Here is a 20,652-nt window from a genome sequence, read left to right on the forward strand (position 1 = left end):
TTTAAACGTCAATCATGGTGGGACATTTTGTATCAACAACTAAAGAAAATCCCTTTGAATACCTCATGTGAAATTGTTTGTTGTGATGTTGCACTAAAAAAATAAAAATGACTCATTTGTAACCCAACACTGCACTCTGTTGACTTTTATTCTGACCTTGCCGGAGGTGTTAGCGGGGGAGCTCTCTCAGTTTTAAAGGCTAACACTCACAACAATTTTTTTGTTATTTGAAAATGCTGTTAAGGAATGCTTTAACTGTACTCTTAAATTAGATTCTTCCAACAAAATTGGGGGAAATATCCTTTAAAAAGCCTGGTCTTGCCTTTAGAATTGCTTTAAACTAGACAAATAATACAATATATATTTAATATGTGCGTTGCTTACTTTATGATGCTTTATGAAAACATCGTATACATGTTTTTCTTTCTCTACATCAAAATTAAAATATTTCTTAGATCCTGTTTTCAAGATTTTATTTAATTTCTCCAAATTCAGGCTTGTATATTTCGTATTTTTGACAGATTTTAAATGTTTGATTATGGACTACTAATGGAACGACAGTGTTTTAGATTATTAAATGTTTCTTTTTACTTTCTTCGCTCAGTAAATCCTTCCATCAATATATTCATTTACCAATATTACTGACAATTTTTGGTTACATTTTCACAGAAACAGGTTCATATTTTGGGAGATTGTCTTTCTTCTTCTTTCAGTTTCTTGCAGGGAAGTCTGTGTGCTAAATATGAAGCTACAGATAACAGCGTGTTAATTTATAATGAAGAGCAGAAACAAGAGAAACAGCTGACCTGACTCTGAAACCACAACTTGTTTTTGCAGCTCATATTTCATATGGATTAAACAAACGAGACGTGACATGTTAATTAGTGAGCTTTAGGTGGAAGCTGCTGGGTGGATCATATTTAACCCTGTATTGCATGGTGTCGCCATATGGCAACAATTACTCTCTCAATTTTCTAAAATGTAGTTATATAAATTCCATGTTTTACTGTCTAGTTGTCTTTTATGACAAATAATGAACCACGTACATGATCAGCAAAAACCCCACTTTTTACATAAACCTGACACAAGTTTATGACAAGATTACTTCCCAAAATTAGGAAAAATCCCTATCCCTATCCCTATTATATATTTATTTATAATGTATTACCTGGATTATACAATTCCACCACTGGAGATCAATGGTATAAAGTATGTTGTTTAAAAACATGTTGATGAGCACTAAATTAAAGTATTTATATTAATATAATTAGTTAAAAATTATATGATTTTATGGGACTTAAATACCCCCCTTATTTATTTATTTATGAATATTTACATCACTTAAGGTATTTCAGGTAATAAAAGCACACTAAAACATTTTTTTATCATGTTGGGTAATAAAATAATATAATAGGTTATAATTCAGGCAATAGAGATTTAATGGACAGATATAAGAGTTGTATCTTTGCATCTAATTTTTTTCCTTGGACTTTTTGGAAAAGTAGGTCAGTGGAAAATAAAATCATGCCACAAGGCTTTTCTTCTCATTGAAGACAGTGTAAGTTGCCTGCAGGCAGCGAGTGTGTGATACGCCGTCCCGTCAGCGTGTGCAGAGGACAGAGATATTTACCAGAAGACACGGGTATTGATTTTGGCGTTTCTTCTGTCCTAACATGTAAAAGCTAAATTGACCAACAAGCCAATTTCCCAAAGAGTCGATGGAATCCTTTCAGGCGCTTTTCATGGCAGATTTAACAGACTGACAAACCTGAAACTGGTGCTGTAAAATCAGATCTTTACCTCATCGCGTGAGAGCAGATCTGATATTCAGTGAAAGGCCGAGATTACAGAGTGTCCATCTCTTTATTACACACTCAAACACACACACACACACACACACACACATATATACATATACAGTCGGACACAAACAAACATAGTTGAGACTACTTCAACTAAACTGTAGTATTTAAAGACTTGTCATTTTTGGATTTTGTTCTAAAACAAGATATGTAGAAAAATGTTAAAATCAATGTAAATTAAACTAAAAACATTCTACTATAAAAAGGAACTTAATTTTACAACACATTCCCTGTGCAGCTACATGGTGGGGTAGCAGCCGTACAGAGCGATGCCACACTGGTCGGCCTTGTTGCGCGCCATCCGGATGTAGCCCTGGTCTCCAAACTTAACTCCCCAGCTGGATGGAAAGAGCAGAAAAACAGGAATATAAATAAAAGGAATAACAGAAAGGTTTTCTGGAAACTGATTCATCATTAAGCATAATTTTTAATTGACTTGTTTAGTCAATGTTAATAACTTGTTTTATTTTTAAGTTGAGTTAAATAAATGAGTATTAGCTTAAAAGTAAGAAAATTATCTGATATAATGCGAGTTTAGTGATAGGTCGACTAATTGAAATTTTTAAACGTTTATGTAGCTCTTATTTATTTAAAGTTATATTCCCTCTCACTGATAAATGCTGTTGTTAATTTCACCTAAACTCTATTCATTTTTCTTTCATAAGTCTTATTTTCTGATTGATTTTTTAGTTGATATGTATGTTTTTATTTAAAATAAGAGCAGTGAATGCAGAGTACAGATCTACTTAAGCAAACCAGACAATGCACACAGTAGCAGTGTTAAATAAATGTTAATTTTAGTGCAGCAATTTTGTAAAAGTCATTCACTTGTGTTGTTTTTTCAGATGCAAAGATAAAAAGGTGTATCAGCCACCCTGCTCTCTAATTATCGGCCCACCACCAGGCCAACTACAGTTTCTATTATTTTAAGTGACTCATAAAATTAGCACAGAGTGGCTAAAGGTAACAGGGGCTTGCAGAAGTGCACTTTGTTCCCCTTTTTCCATATAAAATAAAGGAAAACTCATTGCGCAGTGTAAGAAAATGTGTTTGCTGACCTGTTAATTTCCTCAAAATAAAATGTGGCTACATCAGCTTATCTTTTTTAAAACTATTATAAGATTAACTGGTAACATCTGACTTACATCTCACTTTATATACCTCAGTGTCTCTTTGAATAGAAGTGATGTTATTATATTTTTAATTCAACTTTGGGCTCCCAAGAAGAATAAAATATGAATTATTGAACTACTCCACAATCTCTAAATGCTTTTGACATTTTTATGAGTTATGGGACTAAAAAGGTGCTGCTGTATGTCCTGTAGGTCTCCTCCATGTGCTGTCATGTTCTAACTCAACCAGTCTGTATTTATATCCCCACCAGTGTCATCAGGTGAAAACTGATTACAAATCCTGCTTAAGATTCCATCAAAGTAATTTAGAAATTATTTTTAAAGCTAATTCCACTGAGCAGTGTCCCACAGCAAGAGGAAAGATAGAAACTCTAATTATAAAAACGTAATGAAAATGTATTAAAAACAACTGAAATGGGGAGCAGCAGAGTAATTTATCTACAGAGAACACATGGGTGTTTTAGGTGTTTAATCTTATCACTGAGCCTCTAAATTAAAGGGCAAATCTCCCTGTTAATACATGAGAAAAAAAAATGTGGTGAGAATCAAACTAAAAATGGCTGGATGAGGTCAGCAGCAGAAAAATGGGAACTTGTGATATTTTTCAAGCAATAAGAGATGAGAAATGAAACTCTTTCTTCTCCATTACGCATGCATGATTTCGTGACACTGTGGGATTGAGACCACACATGCAGTGTGACTTAATGGTTGCTTGGGAGTCAGGTGTTTGTAGAAAATATGTCTATTCAACCACTGAACTCATGTCAGCAAAATAGCCCACACCCTCTGAGCTGGATGACACAGTGTGCTTTCCTGTAGAGCTCTGACTTCCTTGTTTCACTTCTCCTTCAACACTAAGAGATGAGATGATGAGGAACATAAAGGACCTGTATGTAACCTCAGTATGTATGCATGTATATATGTTTGTATATGGGGACTAGATGGAGATTTAGAGATCAGGGTAGTGAAAATGTCTCACCTGTTCTTGACCAGCCAGTAGTCTTGTCCGTTCAGTGTGCCGTAGCCCACAGCCAACACACCGTGGTTCACTTTCTGGGTGCAGCTCGGATCGTCGTACACTCCTGAAATATATGTCATTATAGTCACGTTAATTATTTTTTAGAAATATTTAAGACAGGAATTTAGTTTGTGTTTTAAGTTATGCAAATTTTTTGCCCATTTTCTAATTGTGACCCTTGTTTTGGAAAAAAAAAGTTGTATTTAATGCAAAATTTGTTTTTTTGTGCCACTAGGGGTCTCTCAATACAAAAAACAAAAGACAGAATTTGGTGGCATCATGATGTAGCATTTCATCTCCACCAATGCCGACACTGCAGTCAGTTTTTCATGGTTCGGATTCCTTCAGAGTTCATCGTTCAGGAAGTTTTAATAAGGACCCGAATTATCCACAGAGGTCTCCTTCCCTCCAAAACAAACAGACCAGCTGATTAAATGTAGAAAAAACACTGAACAAAGCAGTTTCACGTAAAAAAAGAAAAATCTGTGTTTTTCAAACAATGTTCGGCAGGCAAAGGAGGCTTCAGAGGGGCTGCGAATCGAGCTGCTGGAAACATTTGCTCAGCTTGCTTCTCTGATATGTTCAGGAGGTTTTTATCAGGAGCTGAATTTTGAAAATCAGTGATTCTAATATGCTGTTTGGCAGACATAGGACATCTTAAAAGGGCTGTGAGCTGAAACGCCGTTAATATTTGCTCAGCTTGTGTCTCTGTTTTGGACCAGGTGATTAAAACCAGTTAAAACATTGAATTAAGCAGTTTTTTAACTGAAAATCAGTGTTTCTACATTGCTGTTTGGTGGACTAAGGACGTCTTGGAGGGGCTGTGAACTGAACCACTGCTAACGTTTCTTTAGGCCCGTTTCTCTGATAACTTCTTGTTTGACCAAAATCATTAATTTGGTTAAATTATATATTTAAAAAAAACAAATATCAAAAAAACCTTAAATGTAAAAATGAGGCTTAAAATTAGATAAAACGGGTTAAAAGTTTTTAAACACGTGCAAAGGTGATATTACGCCACTGACAGAGGACCAAATGTACACTAGCATGTTATCATGATTAAAATGACAGATTTCTTTGAGTTGGAAAATTGCTGGAAACATTTGCAGATGAGGGATTCAGTGTGTAAAACTTTAAAACGTAACAAATCAAGCTGAAAAGTGTTTTTTCTGCCCTCTCTGGTTAAAATTTTGCACTTTTGCACCTTTAACTCTGCTTAACAGTGATGCCAAAGGGTCCTGACACAGAGTTTAACTTCTCACTGCAGCCAGTTGAGAAGTTAAACCACTGCACGTGAGCAAAACCAAGATTTTCAGGGTGTGCTAACTGTTAAAAATCATGTTCCTCCTGTCACGTTTTTTTGGCAACCACTTCATGTCCACCCCCAACCTGTTGCCCAACATGTCTGGATCTTTCTACAGTCATGTTAGTAAAGATGAGAGCCACTGCAGTTGATGATGTAACGTACCGCTCCTGTAGAAGGCAAATCTTGGTCTCGTGGCGTCAATCGCCACTGAAATGGGTCCAATGGTGGCGAGCGCCTCCTTCATGGCCCCCTCGTCCCCTTCAGGCAGGAAGCTGTACCCGGTGCAGTTGGCGGCGCGGTAGCTGGGGTTGTAGCGGCACTGTTGTGACTGAAGGAAGAGCACAAGCTGGGTTAGAACTTATAATGTAGTCTGGATGACATACAGAAAGCAGCTAATAGAAATGCTAAATAATGATGTTCAGATATGAATTTAGACACTTTTTGGTCTTTTTTTCTCAGCATTTGATTGTTAAACATCCAGCTCCAGCAGGTGAGGCACAAACTGACGTTCAGATGCAGACACTGCACTAATGAGGAGAATATTCTCATCACTGATAGAATTTTTATTCATTTTTTCGGGTGAATTGGAGCCACAACACCTCCGCGAGGTTGGAACAGTCTGTCGGATCGGCTCAGAACTGCCCTCCTCCTCCTCCACACAAACAGCGAACCAGATGAAGCCTGGAGGACAAACACGTTGTCCGCTCCGATTAATTTATTGTTGCTCCAAAGAGACATTAACAGCCGACCACAGACAAGTGTGAAGAGTGCTGCAGTCTGCAGCCTGAAGGGTCGGACTTAACTTCTTGCACACCCACATTGTTGTCTCGTACAGGAATTTGCTAACTGTAAACCTGAGTTTGCACTGAATTTCCTATCTGGCTCCACTTAAAACACACACCATGTTGTTTATAATCGCTTGTAAAGTGGGATAACAACACTCTGACCTCAACAAAGTGACAATCAACTCTGCTGCAGGGGAAGAGCTGCCTTACAACAACCAATTACAGTTTGTACTACGGTCACCTTAATTATTTAATTAGGCTTTATAAAACGATGGGAAACCTTTAACACAACTTTAAGCATTTATATGATTAAGACTCCCCTGCAGTTGTCGTGAACAAGGAAATTAACTATAGAGACCAAACCTGTATCTTGCTCCAGGCTGTAAAAATGTTTATTTCTACTGTTAATTTGGGCATTTTCAGATGGGTGTAAATAGGGATCGACTCACTTTTGGAGCCAGCCTCAAGTGGCCAGTTGAGGAACTGCAGTTTTTTTGCACATCCATGTTTAATTAACTTTTCAGCTTCGGAGGTTGCCGTTTATTTTCACCATGCATTTGTGCTGCAGTTTCTAGGGCTGCACCTGATAAACCACTACTTTTTACCAATTACTTAAATAATAGTGTGTTCTATAAATAAGAGCCTAACTGTTATATCAGTCAGCCGATTTTTGTCTGTCAAATATTGACCTATCGCAGATATTTCGGTATTGGCTTAAATGTTGTCTGATATGCGGCAATATGAAAACTTTTTTAGAGCTCGTATTGCTGAGGTAAATAAGAAATGTTGTCAACACATAGTTTGTCCAGCAGAAGGCGCTCCTGCTTACAAATTCGGTGGCAAGCAGCAAATAAGAGGCAATAAGAGACAAAAAGCTGTTCTCAACTCACAGCTGGCAAGAAAAATAACATTTGCATTTTGAAACATAAAACAGCAGATTTAACAAACTACTTAACCCATGTTTCCTATATTTTGTAACATAAATAGGAGTGTAAAGGTAATGTTAGATATATCTATCAGAACTTTTTGTTGCTGTCGGCAACGCCCCAAAAAATCCAGTTTCGGTCGGGCTCGGCTATAAATGTCAGTAAATAATGACAGATATACATCAAGGTAATGTCTTCAAATATCTTGTTCTGTCTAACTTACAATCAAAAAAATTAAACAAATAAAATATCCACTGTACTGTCACATAAGTCTAAAAACAAACAAGCAAAGATTCACATTTGAGGAACATGAATTTGAATTTCGTGGAAGAACGTGGAACATTTTAAGACAAGTAGAATTTGTGGATTTACAGTGATCAAAATCTAATCAGTTAATCGTTGGGTCCAAGTGGACTTTTGTGCCAAATTTGAAAAGAATTCCCTGCAGGCGTTCCTGAGATACCAGGGCCACGAGAATGAGACAAACAGAGGCGCGACCAGGAAACACAACGCCTCTGGCCTCAGCTGTCGCTTGCACATCGGCAATAAAAATTATGCTCAAACTATTAATAGAATGTAACACAAACAAGATGTTATGATTAAAAAATTGAAACTCTTGCCCTTGGAAACAGCAGACGAGAAAACAATCTGACCACGAGGCTAGCAACGTCTTTTAATTTGAAAATCTAAAATTCCATAAAAGCTCTTCAGACTCCTGTCGTGATAAAGATCTTATGATCTGACCACAATCATCATAAAAACAGAGACTGCTGGGCCTCTGCTACTTTATAGCATTTCATCAGAGTTTCACATGTAATCCTTCTGCAACTCTTTAGAAAATTTAAAAAATGTTTGCATCAAAAACATGCCATAAAAGTATACGTTTTTTCTGTCCTGATCCTCAAAACCAAATATTCACTCATTTTCTGAATTTTAACCCTTTAAATGCCAGTTTGTTTACATAATGTCTGTTGGTATGAAAGACAACACAAAAGTTTAATTGTCTTCTGTATCCTTGATGCTGGGTGGGAATTTTTTTTCCTCAAGTCTGGGATATATCAGTAATAAGTAACAAGGCTGCTTTCGATTAATGATGCTTCAGAGGACAAAAATATGCTTTAAAAATACTATATATTAACATTATTTTCCATTTTCACTAAATAACATATTTAACCAACTTCAGTCCTGATAATAACTGACAAACATTTATTCATTTTTTGAAATTTTAACCTTTTTGATGCCAATTATGCATTTTAATTTTTTTGTTCAGCGTCAGATTAATTGTTCTTTTAACTTGATGATTATCCTGATTATTACCAAATATTAATTCATATTCAGAAATCTTTAGATGCCAATTTCTTTACATAACACCACTGTTGTTGTTTTTTTTAATTGCGTAAATATGTTAAATTATTCTCAGTAAACTACTATGGGGATTTTTAGCTTTTTTTTCCACAGTCTGGGATATATATATACATTTTGCCTACTTGCATAAAACAATGCTCAAGAATACAGCTTCATTAATCCTAATTAAAAAAAGAAAATATCACGTATTTTCCCATAGGCTCAATATAGTGGAAAATAGTAAAAACTACACTTTTCAAACCAGGGCACGAGATTGAAAGCCTGCAAGAATGCATGATTTAATGCTATAATATCTGTGAAAATGTTAAGTTTTAATGGGGACATTTTTATCCTTCAGGCTCCAATTGTCTTTATTTTGGATGCACTTTTTTTTTACTTGGTATTATAGGAGCTGAGACTGAACTTCCAGAATTCAAACGAGAAGCTTGTGCGCTTACCAGAATTTTCCCAAATCCAAAATTATCAAAACATTTCAAATGACACAATCAAATATATTGTGTGACTAAAATAACATACATTTGTTCAACTGAATTTTCTTAAACAAAAAGATTTTTAAGGATATTTGAAGACATGCTCATTCAATTTTGGCTTGTTATTTGTAAAGAATATGTTGGATATGTGGACCGCTCCTCTCTCTCTGGTGCAGGACGGAGAGATTCAAAAACTCCTTTGCTCTCATTCTTCAATAATTTACCAAAGAGCTAACAGACTAACTGAATTTCCCCTCGGGGATAAAAAACGTAATTTTGAATTTTGAATCAGAAGCTTCCCTGCACACCTGTGGATGATTGCTTAATCAAGAAAGAAGGATTTCTCTCTGTGTGATAGTTTCTTTCCTTAAATGTGTTTTCCAAAGAAATAAAAGAGTAAACTGAGGCCAGAGAGTCAATTTGTACTTTTAAAGTTCTGTCATCACCATTTAGAAGCTGTTTTATGACTTTGTGTTATAATCTATTGCTTGATGTGATTAAACAGCCAGCTGACAAAGAGGTCATAAACATCATTTTTCACACAATAACTTTTAGGTGCATACAACTGACGTTTTGCTTCTGTTTTAATGCTTTTGCACATGTTATGGATTTTTTCGTATCCCTCTGCTGCATCTTTGAGCGGCAGGATTAGAGCAGTCACTCACCTGTCCTGTGTACGGGTACGAGGCGTCCGAGTCGATGCCCTGGTTGTCTTTGACGTACTCGAACGCTTTGTGCATGAAGCCGCCGTTGCAGCCGTGGTTGCCGTATTTGCCTGAACAGTCCACCAGGTTTTGGGGGCTGAGGTCCACCAGCTTCCCTGTTTTCTTGGCCCACTGGCCCTCCAGGGCCCCTGCAGCACTGAAGGCCCAGCAGGAGCCACAAGCACCCTGGAAGCAAATGAGCTGTGTTAGTGTAATGCAGGGGTCGGCAACCTTTACTAACAAAAGAGCCATTGTTGGCCAAAAAAAGAGAAAAAAATTTCGGAATGGAGCCACAAAACTTATTTTGAGCCTAACATTAAAGATAAAACAGCCTAACTAAGTCTAAATGAGCCTAATAACATGACTAATATGCCATGATGAGCATTTATTAATATGAAGAATGCAGCGAAGGCCAAAGTGCAAATAAGAGGCTGGACACCGAAGAAATATCTCAGGAAATTTGGAATCGAAAGCTCGTCTAACTAGAAAACACACTACAAATTCCAATGGGCCGACTGATAAATAAAAATGAAAATGTAAAGAAATCAGTATTCATTTTGTATGATTATTTTATCACAGACACAGGGAGCCACTGCAGACGACCTGAAGAGCCACATGTGGCTCTGGAGCCTCAGGTTGCCTACCCCTGGTGTAATGTCATATACACAATGCTTTCCCCCCCTTTTCCTTTTTAGCTTCACAGTGAAATGAAACGCTTCACGTCTCCATGTCTGGCAGCAGTTTATAAAGATGTTCATAAAACAGAGCCAGCAGAGTTGAAGAGGTGAAAGAACTCGACCGACTTTTCTGGAAATGTCCTGGTTTGTCTTTTATATCTAACATGTTGCACAGAACAGAAAGAATTCCAAAATCAGAAAATCAATACTTGTGAGTCTCATCAGCATAGCAACAGCTCTCCTTCTTCACAGTGTAAATCAAATTATTTGGAAAATATTTTCTAAAATACTTCACTTCTCTTATGACTGACTTTTCACATAAAGGTCTGATTCTGTGAGAAAAAAAATCCTCAATTAATTATTAGAAAAGTGAAAAAGTTCAAAAAGTGATTCTGATTTCATCACTTGCTTTGTAAAAAATAATATTATAAATGGACCTTATCATGAAAAAGCTATTCATATACATCATTCTTTTTAAATTGACAAATTGACAAAAATCAAAGCTACAGTTACAATTCTAAATAATTTCTTTAGAATCAGGTAAAGCCAAAAATAAAAACATTTAGAAAAGTGAGACGTTATAAATTAGGCAATAATTGATAAAATCCTTCAGAATATAGATAAGGTTTGGTGTATGTAAGTGCTTCTGAAGTGAAGACTTATGGTTCACAGAAAAAAATCATCAGAAAATGACCTTTAAAAATATATTATTGTAAAATTCTACACATTTTGCAAGGTACTACAGGTGAAAAACAGATTATTTTTTTAGTAATAATAAGATGTCACTGTGATACTTCCCCAGTTGATTAAGTTTTCTAAAATGTTATGTTTAAATATGCAAATAAGGCATTATCTGATGCTAACTTTTGGTGAATTTAGGGGGAAATCTGCAAACAGACATCCATCAGTTTAAAAGAAGACATGCTATAGAAGAAATGTCCTTAAAATCTCAAATTTTCCTGTAGCGTGAACCAGACTTTGTGTTAATACTTTCCAGGCAGTGATCTTGCACTTCTTCTTCAGCACCAAGAAACAAAGTGGAAGTGGAAAAAAAAAACTTGCACAACTGCTGCTGTGGTGATGACTTCCTGTGTGAGCAAGAGCCGCTCTGACGAATAAGGAAGAGGAGGAAAGTGTGGGACGATGAGACGTCTCTGCTTTCACCAGCAGCAGCACTCATCAACCTGCTGACTCTGTTCTTACGCTCGGTGATATGAAACACAATATGTTGTTCTTTACCTGCATCTTCACTTTGGTGACACAGTTCTTGTCTCTCCAGTCCACGGTGGCTGGTGCAGCGGCGCCTGTCATCCCTGCGAAGGCAGATGGTGCCCTCTGGATGTCGGTGGGAGGACTGAGTGTGGCGTAGGACTGCAGGATCTCCTCTGTGGTCTGTGAGGAAGAGCACAACAACAGATCAGTTTTACATGGCACATATTCATTTAGCAGGGCTGTGGATTAGGGTTGTCACGATACTAAAATTTTCAACTCGATACCGATACTCAGGAAAATATTCGATACTCGATACCATTTTCGATACCACCAGGATAAAAACAAAGACCCCAAAATTATTAACAAGAAAAATGCAACGTGTTAAAATTAACAGAACCACAGGTTACATATAAACAACAGTTGTGCAAAAAGAAACTGCAACTATGATAACAAGCTTCAGATCTGAGGTAGTGCAAAAAATAAATAAATACAATAAACAATAACAATTAGAACAATATTTTGTATGCTGTGCACAATATTAGGCAAGCTTGATGAGTCGACTTTTCTCTGCTTCATTCTGGGACTTCAAGAGAGAAAATAACACTTTTCAGTCACCAGCATTTATGTAAACTTATTAACTCTATGGTTATGTATACTGACACTGTGTCAATAAACGTAATATGGGCATACTACATGCCTTATTTATTTATTTACGTTGTTTATAATCATTAACGTGACTTCAGCCTTTAATTGCTAGCTGAAATCAAAAAGCAAAATCTTTTTTTCCTTGTTTATTTGCTAATACAGTACCTTTCTTATATTTCTAGTTTATAATCCTTGACGGTGACTATCTGAGAAATTTCAAGGGGCACCAGACATTTATCTTTTTAAAATTCTATGTTTTGTAATCTTAAATATAAATGATACTGTTAAAAGCATTAAATCCTGCTCCACAGACACTGTGAGGCCATGATTGATTCTGCTGAGACAAATATTCACTGAAAATCTGTTTATACAGAGCAGAGAGGAGAGGACAGGAGAGGATGCAAGTAGAGGTTGTAAAAATGCAAATAGTTAAACATGTATATGTCCAAAAAATTTTTTTCCAATATTAGTGACACTTGTGGGCACTTGAAAAAGTTTTGCATACATAAATTCCATTTTATTCCATTTAAAAAAATATATTTATCAGAAAAATTTAACTTGCGTTTTTCTCTTTTATGATTTATGTCATTATAACTGTGTCTGCAGGACTTATTTATATTTTATACATTGCAGTAAAAACATCCTGAAACGACTCATTGGGGTCACATCACTTCAGAGGGTTAAATAACAATATTAATAAAAGTACAACAACATATTGCTGTTTACTATTTATTGTTATTTTACTACCCACTTTGCTGCTGTAACTCTGGAAATTCCAAGTTTGGGACTAATAAAGGAAATCTTAATCTTAAATATATTTTTATACTACCTTTGTCACTGATAATTTGCTGCATGTGCACGAATATACATTTACCCGACTTGATGACTATTTAGCTGGAGAACGTTCAGCGCTTTGGAAAATTGACTGAAATGATTAATAGTTTAGTTCATTTTCGGTCAAAAGAAAAGCTGTTGCAGCTTGATAACTTGAAGTCCAAATAAAAATGTATATGATGTTTCAATGCTACTTTGTGGTAAAAAAAAATATATTTTTTCGATGAATTTTCATCTTTTCTGTTCTTCTTTCTTTGTGCGTTCTTCGTTCTTTGTAAAGCATTCCCAAAACGTTTTGATGGTTAAAAGCAGCTGTGGAAGAAGTATTCAGATCCCTTACTTCATGTAAAAGTACTAATACCACACTGTGAAATTACTCCACTACAAGTAAAAGTCCTGCATTTAAAACTTACTCAAGTTATCAGCATCAAAATGTACTTAAAGTATCAAGAGTAGAAGTACTCGTTATGCAGAATGGACCCACTTGGATTTTCTTATATTCCAAATATATTATTGTATTATTATATTTGATGCATTTATGTAAGCAGTGTTTTACTGTTGATAGTGGAGTAAAAAGTACAAGATACACCTCTAAAATGTAGTGAAGTAGAAGTATAAAGGATAAAATGGAAAATATTCAAGTGCCTCAAATTGTACTTAGGTAAAGCACTTGAGTAAATGTATTTTGTTACGTTCCACCATAATGAAAAGAGGCATGTGCTTATTCTACACTGTACATGAGAACAGAGTGTAACTTTTTATTCAAGCTGTTATCAGTTATCAGCCAAGTTTCAGATCAATTCACTTAAATTCAGTTTGAATATTTCCAGAGAATGTCGGATACAGACTGAGGCGAGGCAGGTTAAAGGACGCAAACCAAACAACACTTAGTTAATATTCCGGCACGCAGTCTGAGTCCTTTAGTCAGTCATTAACTGGGAGGCAGAATGCTTCCTGCAGCAGCTGAGGATCAGCGGTCGAGCTGAGAGCAGAAAGCATCTCATTACTGAGCCCAGAAACTACTGTGTGTCCGTTAGACCAGAGGGAGGTTTTTATCTGTATTCTGCAAACTTACTGTCATTTATTTCCTGATTATCTGAAGCTTTTTTATGTAACTAGAACTAAAACAAGATAAAACAAGTTGAAGATAAAGCTTCAGTAATTTCATTAAGCAGTTGAACATTTAAAGTTATAATATGTACGTTTTTTTAAAATAAAATGTCTAAAAACAACTAGACTTATGTTTGTTTTTCTTATATTATCCTATATTGTGATTGTTTTTGTAATTGTTTTGGACTCTTTGGATCAATCTGGAACCAGAATTTCATTCGGGATTATTAATAATATGAAATTAATAAATTCTATCCTAATCTATGTAGTTGAGTTGTGTACTTGCATCATCCCAAATGTTTCAAACAGATTTCAAACTTCAGAAAAAGTAAAAATCTGTAGTCTTAATCAAGATAAAGGTGCGTTTCATATCCTCTTTGCACATGTGACAGTGTTGTGGTTGTGGAACAGAAGTGGTCATGTATTTTTAAGGTGCATTTTAAAGACACATTTTTTTTAGATCTCTGTCTATTTTAACTATTTAACGATTTTAGTCATCTAACATTTGGATTTTTCCAATTTTTAGTCCTCTGTCCTTGTGTAAATTGTTTATTTACCTCTTGCAAAATATATGTAGAAAAGAAACATTGTTACAGAGCAATTTTACCACAAACTCCTTATTTTTCTCTTCCTGTAAAACCAAGGTTCCTAATCATGCACTCAGGCGGTTAAAAAAAAAATCAAATTTAAACTTTGGACGACTACCTTGCCACACCGCTCATATAAAATCCCACATCATCGTTTGTGGTAGTTTTTATGGTCGTAATAGCTAACAGATAAGTATGGAGTGATACAGGCAGACGTGGTTGGATACCAGAACAAATAAAATAAATAACCTATATTGTTAGATTCTTTGATTCCTCACCGAAACATGATGAAACTGGTTTGTTTGTGATTATTTCTAGATGCAGATAAAAACTCACTTGGTACTCTTGTGAGCACAAATTTGCATTAATTCAACTAATGCAAACTCACTGACAGAAAGCAAACATACACCAAACTACTGCATTATAATGTGAGCTGTTGAGCTTCAAACTTCACTTACTGTATCTAGCTTTATATCCTCCACCATCATTATACCTTGGTCATTAAATATGCTAATCATAAATCAATAAAAGTTGTTTTCCCCTTTAGTATAAATCACTTTCTCACCAGGTCTCCCATGTGGTTCATGCTGAGCTCGTAGGTGTGGAGCCCCATCGAGGCCTCCAGGTTGTGCATGGCGATCATCATCAGGTTCTTCTCCCACAATTCCCTGCGGCGCACATCCTCCACCTCAAGAAGAACACACAGTGAGAGTGCACGAGGTCAAATACTGTATAAGTTAATGAGCAATCTGATATGGATTCTGCGCCTACAAACGTATTTATATCCACTCGTAGTTTACCACACACCTCATTCTGGTACGTCTTCTCGTGCGTCTTCTTCCACAGCTCCCAGTGGACGTCCAGCTGGCTGTCAAACGCAGCTCGAGCTCCGGCACACAGGGAGACGAGCAGCAGGCTCCCCAGCATCAGGACTGGAAACACACACACACAAAGTCATGGACCACATGAGAGACCAGGATGTCCTCTGACCTTTGATGAGCGAGAAAACAAACTGGCAGGCAGAGATCACGCCTCGAGTCAGAAACAGACGAGTTCTCGCTTCATAAAAACCACACAGAGGATCGACGAGTCAGAGGCCACACTTGAGATCAGTGGTGACGGAGAAGTTGCATTGAAGTCAAGCAAACAATGGACTTTTGTTCAAATATAAAGATAGCAATCTTTGACTTATTGGTTTGTCATTTTAGACACATTAACTTTAGGTTAATATTAAAGTTAAATATATCCTACAGCAGATTTAAACAGCTGAAATTCAGCATTTCACTTCAATTCCTACCTGGATAAATTTAAACATTGTGCGAAAAAACACATTTAAGGTGTCATTTTATTAATTTTATAACCCTTTATGGTGACTATGTGACAAATTTCAAGAGGCACCAGACATTTAACGTTTTTAAATTGTATGTTTTGTAATCTTAAGTATAAATTATACTGTTAAAAACATTTAATTCTGCCCCTCAGACACTGTGAAGCCATGATATATGATATCAGCCAAATATTCATTGAAAAATCTGTTTACACAGAGCAGAGAGGAGAGGACAGGAGAGGATGCAAGTACAGGTTGTAAAAATGCAAATAGTTAAATATGTATATTTTTTTCCAATTTTAGTGACACTTCTGGGCACTTGGAAAAGTTTTGTATATATAAATTCTATTTTATTCCAATTAAAAATATATATTTATCAGAGAAATTTAACTTGCATCTTTATTTTTTTATGATTTATGTCATTATAAATGTATTATTCTGCACAACAAACATTTCTGAGTTGTTCCCAGTTGTTCTCGCCATGATTGTGCTGACTCCATAGAGCTGCAGGACTTATATATATTTTATACACTGCAGTAAAAAACATCCTGAAACGACTCGTTGGACTTCAGAGGGTTAAATAAGAATATTAATAAAAGTACAATTACATTCTAATTGTACTGTACTTACCTAGTCTGAACTTGTTATTATAAAAGATGTATTTGTGTTCAGCTCTTATTGACACTAAACTCTTGAAGGTAAAAATCTCTCTCTGTGGTATGTTTGAGGGTGTGGTTAGCACTGGTGTTGTTTTTTAAAAATTTTATTATTTGTTTTAAATATTCTGATCAGCCACATTTCACCTGATCCCTCTCAAAGACTGTGTTTTAAGTGTAAGTGTGTGTGTGTGTGTGTGTGTGTGTGTGTGTGTGTGCGTGCGTGTGTGTGTGTGTGTGTGTGTGTGAGTGGGTGTTTAAGATCTCCATCTGATGGTCAGCTGCAGTCACTTCCACAAATTTAAAGCTATTGAACTGAACATAAATCTCCAAAGTGAGTCAATCATCACAAGACAAGAAGTGAAACTAATGAACAAGCAAGAAATCTGGCATCAACAGCAACATTAGTTATTGTTTAATCAAATGGTTGTAAAGGACGTTGTTACAACAGCTCCAGAAGACTGGAAGTGTTTGCTGCCAGTAAGACAGAATCAGCATTTAATAAAGAATGTAAAAGAGCTGTTGATGTAAATTAAGATCCTGGTTAAATGGCTCTTACAGAGATAGTTTGGATTTTTTTTAAATGTGGTTGTGTGAGGTAGTTATCTAATCAGCATATTATTAGATGGTGATCATAACGCCTACATTTTTGAGAAGCAGGCAGGAGTACCGACACGGGGAAGCAGCAAAACTTTAGCTGTGTTTAAGTGTGTTTGCATTTTTATGTAACTTTGGTGAATCCGAACTAACCATTAAAAAACACCAAAGTCACACAACAACTCAAACAAACAGCAGCTGTAATCCAGCTACTCCTGTGTGCTCTACGGGGTAAAATAATTATTTTTGTCAATGGAGTCTGATGGCTTTAAAGAGAGCATACAACAATTCTAGTTCCCCTGCGTAAACTTAAACAGGGCTATCTGACAGCAAGGTAAAGTAGTGAAAACATTCTATTGAACAGACTTTCTTAAGGAGGTTCAAATTCCTTTTTGTTGCTGCCCCTGTTCACAGAAAGACATTGCTTAACTTTGTGTTGGCACCATAGCTAGCTTCTCCAAAAGAGGGCCAACCGCCGTCGACACATTGTATGGATAAATACCAACTCCCCTTGAAAACATGTGAAGCATCCCTTTAATCAGGTACAGGATGTAGATGTGCAAGTTTCACCTGATCTACTTAAGAGAAGCTGTCAAAATGAAAGAGCAGACTGCAAATATCACCTGATACCTGACTGACTCACTCTCAGTTCAGTTACACAACAACAAGAGGAAAACAAATCTATACTTTAAATCAAGGATGGGCAACTGGAGGCATGGGGCACTTGAAGTGGCCCTCAGTACTAAAACATTCATTTGAGCATGAAATCTTAAAAGTGCAGTGTAAAAACGCACAAAATTACTTCTTGCAATTAATGTTGATCTGCTGTTCTTGCACTGATAAAAAAGAAATCCCAGTAAGTGGTTATATTTTATTTGCACAAACCTTGTGTATTCCTATTTATACTGTTATACATACATTTGAGCATGAACTATGTTAAGGTACTGCACTGTAAACATATTTAAAATTGCAGTTGCATCATATCTGGTTAAGTGCACGCTCCTATATGTGGCCCTGTAGTAGTGTCGATGAAAAATTGTGGCCCCTCCAGCATTTAAGTTGCCCATCCCCGCCAAAAACTCTGCAGACTTTTCAGACACCAACTAACTAACTAACTAACTAACTAACTAAAACGTTTAAAAACAGTAAACACTGTATCTCATCCAGAGACAGTGCCCTGTTGGTCACATTTTAAGCTGCAATCATAATTGACTAGCCCATCCATTTAATTGATTATTTAAGTATTCTTTTAATTCAAAAATGGCATAAAATGTTGTTTTCAGCCTCTCAAATGTGGAGTTTCCTCCCTTTTTCGGTTGTATAACATTAAACTGGACATATTTTTGATATTTGGATTGACAAGACATTTAAGGGCATCACCTTGGACTTTTTAGAAACTGGGATAGATTTTCACTATCCTATTTTCTAACATTTTATAGACTTAACGATTAATTGAGAAAAATTAAAATTTGTAAATTAATCGACCGTTTGTTTATGACTTACACTTTAAATACCCCATAGAAGGGCCAGGTAAAATACTATTTTAGTAGGCTATATTTAGTCCTAATGTCATTATAAATCACCTGAGCAACACTAAACCTCAGTGAAACAATGTTACAGCAATATTACAGTATTTTTCACTAGGTTCGCCACAGCTGCAGCCTGAAGACAAAGAAAGTTACTGCAAAACAGAAAAATGAAAGTAAAAAAGCAGATAGCGTTAAAGTTTTTTTTTCATCGACGGATTCCCTTTTAAATAAGTCATATACAAAGCAGAATATTTAGATGAAATGTGTAGATTTATATGAAAAGTTTCTTACCTTGATTAGTCGGATTCATCGCTGCTGTGTGTTGATCCACTGTGACGGTGTTTTCCTGGTTTATATTTATAAAGGAAACTGTCACATGATCTGTGTCACTTCTTCCTCTTTAGAAACAGAAAGCTGCATCGCGCTGTTAAAATCACCTGCAGAGACATGAGAGCACTCTTCAGAGGGGGAAGTGAATGTAACAAGAAATAAGGAAGCACAAGTTAACTTTTATCTAGTTTTAAAGCATCGAAGCCTCAAAACTGAACCAGATAATCGTAAATAATGTTCTGGGAATAGTTCATGTTTTCGAATTCAGTGTTTAAACACATTAAAACAATAAAATGTACATTATATTTTTAATAAGACTGAAGTCTCAACAGTACCCCCTTGAGGCGGTGATGAGAATTACACCTCAAACATGTTGAATGGAAGAAGTAATCAGATGTACCATAATAATAATAATAATAATAATAATAATAATAATAATGATAATAATAATAATGATGATGATGATGATGATGATAAAAGTAATAATAATAATAATAATAACAATGATAATAATAATATTAATAATAATAATAATACAAATAATAATGCTGCTGCTGCTGATAATAATAATAATTATAATATCAATAATAATAATGCTGTTGCTGATTATAATAATACTACTAATAATAATCATAATAATAACAACAACAATAATAATAATAATAATAATAATAATAAAAATGGTTTATATAGCACAGTTTGATAATATAAAATGCAGCTCAAAGTGCTTTACAATAGAAACAAAATAATAAACACACGGAGCAATAACATAAAAAAATGATGAAGTCTTTAAATAAAAAATAATAAATAACTAAATTCAAATAATAAAATGCAAGTTGGTAATGGTAAAATACATACATATTAAAACCATACAATATGAGAAAAATATAATCACAATGATGTTAGAATCAAAATATATAATGATATAGGCTAATAATGATAGATAATTAAAAGCAAAATTATAAATAAATAAAAAATATCTAGAAGTTTGTTAAAACTCTCAACAGAAGATGTTTGTCTTATATGTCTGATGGAATTTTGTTAAAGTAGCCACTACACAGAATAATATATGATATCATTCAATTATAAGCATTGATGCATTCATGTGATCATCACTTTAATAATGAAGCTGGTGAAGGTGGAGCTAATTTTATTTATTTATTATAGGCTGTTTCATTTGCTGGGTAGCTTGTGAATTTACTCCAGAGAATCAATAAAGTCAGAATTTATTTTTGCTAATATCTTGTATTATTATTCAAAATATATGACGTAACTATAGTAACTAAATTAATCAAATAAATAGGGGAGTAAAATGCGGAGTATCTGCCTCTAAAATGGTAAAAAATACCTTTAAAAAATTTACTTATATCCAGTGGTGGAAAGTAACTAAGTACATTTGCTCAAGTATTGTATTTAACAGGATACAAATGTCCATTAAAAGTACTAAGGTGCTAAAAATACTAATAGTATACTAATACATTTCACCGGATTGAGATAATAAGATCCTGTTAGTGAAACATTTGTCCCAAGGGTGGGAAAATGGAAAAGAAAAACATCCCTCCAGTGTGGAGAATGAACA

At 35.3% G+C, this 20,652-nt stretch overlaps 1 protein-coding gene across 1 annotated transcript; it reads right to left on the minus strand.

The window, feature by feature from the left end:
* Positions 1-1,838: 1,838 nt before the first annotated feature.
* On the minus strand, positions 1,839-19,123 carry LOC131976057 (cathepsin S-like). The gene is made up of 8 exons (XM_059338945.1): positions 19,035-19,123; positions 15,442-15,566; positions 15,200-15,322; positions 11,486-11,638; positions 9,531-9,755; positions 5,482-5,647; positions 3,975-4,077; positions 1,839-2,200 (listed from the first exon to the last, which is right to left on the minus strand). The coding sequence occupies exons 1-8, from the start codon at positions 19,051-19,053 to the stop codon at positions 2,101-2,103; spliced, it is 1,014 nt and encodes a 337-aa protein (XP_059194928.1). The 5' UTR covers positions 19,054-19,123; the 3' UTR covers positions 1,839-2,100.
* Positions 19,124-20,652: the final 1,529 nt, after the last annotated feature.

Source organism: Centropristis striata, chromosome 8, assembly GCF_030273125.1.
Source record: "Centropristis striata isolate RG_2023a ecotype Rhode Island chromosome 8, C.striata_1.0, whole genome shotgun sequence".
In the NCBI taxonomy this organism is placed as follows: Eukaryota; Metazoa; Chordata; class Actinopteri; order Perciformes; family Serranidae; genus Centropristis; species Centropristis striata.

Bases quoted from the DNA above. Each gene is read 5' to 3' on its own strand.
- LOC131976057 (XM_059338945.1), bottom strand. The intron at 15,323-15,441 runs GTGTGTGGTAAA...GTTCTTCTTGAG, and splicing joins AGAAGACGTACCAGAATGAG to GTGGAGGATGTGCGCCGCAG. The intron at 2,201-3,974 runs GTGAGACATTTT...CTTTCCATCCAG, and splicing joins TACTGGCTGGTCAAGAACAG to CTGGGGAGTTAAGTTTGGAG.